At 38.9% G+C, this 945-nt stretch overlaps 1 protein-coding gene across 1 annotated transcript; it reads right to left on the reverse strand.

Moving 5' to 3' along the window:
* Positions 1 to 5: 5 nt before the first annotated feature.
* LOC106321662 lies at positions 6 to 813 on the reverse strand (the record flags this gene model as incomplete). The annotated part of the gene is made up of 1 exon (XM_013759903.1): positions 6 to 813. A coding segment is annotated over exon 1 (808 nt), but the record flags the coding sequence as incomplete, so codon positions are not given.
* Positions 814 to 945: the final 132 nt, after the last annotated feature.

Here is a 945-nt window from a genome sequence, read left to right on the forward strand (position 1 = left end):
TCTACAAGGGATTTTCAAGAGGTCGTACTTCCCACAAGAACAAGTCCGTTTGTCCAAATCAACAAAGCAGTCAATTGTATCGCCTTTAACAAGCAGCTGGCTATCGGTTACAGGGTAAACTCCGAAAGTTTTCCCCTTTTCAATTCTCCTATCGATCTTTTCCTCCACATCTATGGTCAAACGATGAGTGTGCTTTGAAATCAACTTCTTACGCTTAAAGAACCAGCGTGTCAGCATTTCTCTAATACTGTCCAACAAAGGAATTACGGGAAACTCTCTCGGCGAACACAACGCAGAATTTATCGACTCTGCATGATTGTTTGTCCTAATGTCATACCTGTATCCATGAAATTGACATCTAGCCCACTTTTTGACATCCGCTTCCATAAGATAATTTCCAATTGCTGGACTGATATTGCAAACATGAGCAAACGTCTTCTTGAAATCAACCACTCTATAAGCCTTCGAAACCTTAGAAATCAACCCAACTAATCCCTTTCCCTTGAAATATGATATCACATTATTCAATAAATAATGAATACAAATACCATGTCTCGCTAGCGGATACACTTTCTCCAGTGCCTTCGCTATTGACACTTGTCTATCCGAAATAAAAGCCAAACCATTATCATCAGCAACAACAACTTTTAATTGTCTCATAAACCATTCCCAAGACTGTTCATTCTCAGAGTCTACTATCCCAAATGCAATAGGATATAAATTTGAATTTCCATCTATAGCAGTTGCAACCAGTAGCACCCCTTTGAATTTACTCTTCAATAATGTTCCATCGACAACAATGACACGCCTCATGACTGTGTTAAAGCCTCTGATCGATTGACCAAACACTATAAACAGATATCGAAATCTACCATCGAACTATAAACAGATATCAAAATCTACCATTGACGTCAGTCTCATAACAGGAATGTGTACCCGGATTGG

Source organism: Brassica oleracea, unplaced genomic scaffold (assembly GCF_000695525.1).
Source record: "Brassica oleracea var. oleracea cultivar TO1000 unplaced genomic scaffold, BOL UnpScaffold02352, whole genome shotgun sequence".
Taxonomy (NCBI): Eukaryota; Viridiplantae; Streptophyta; class Magnoliopsida; order Brassicales; family Brassicaceae; genus Brassica; species Brassica oleracea.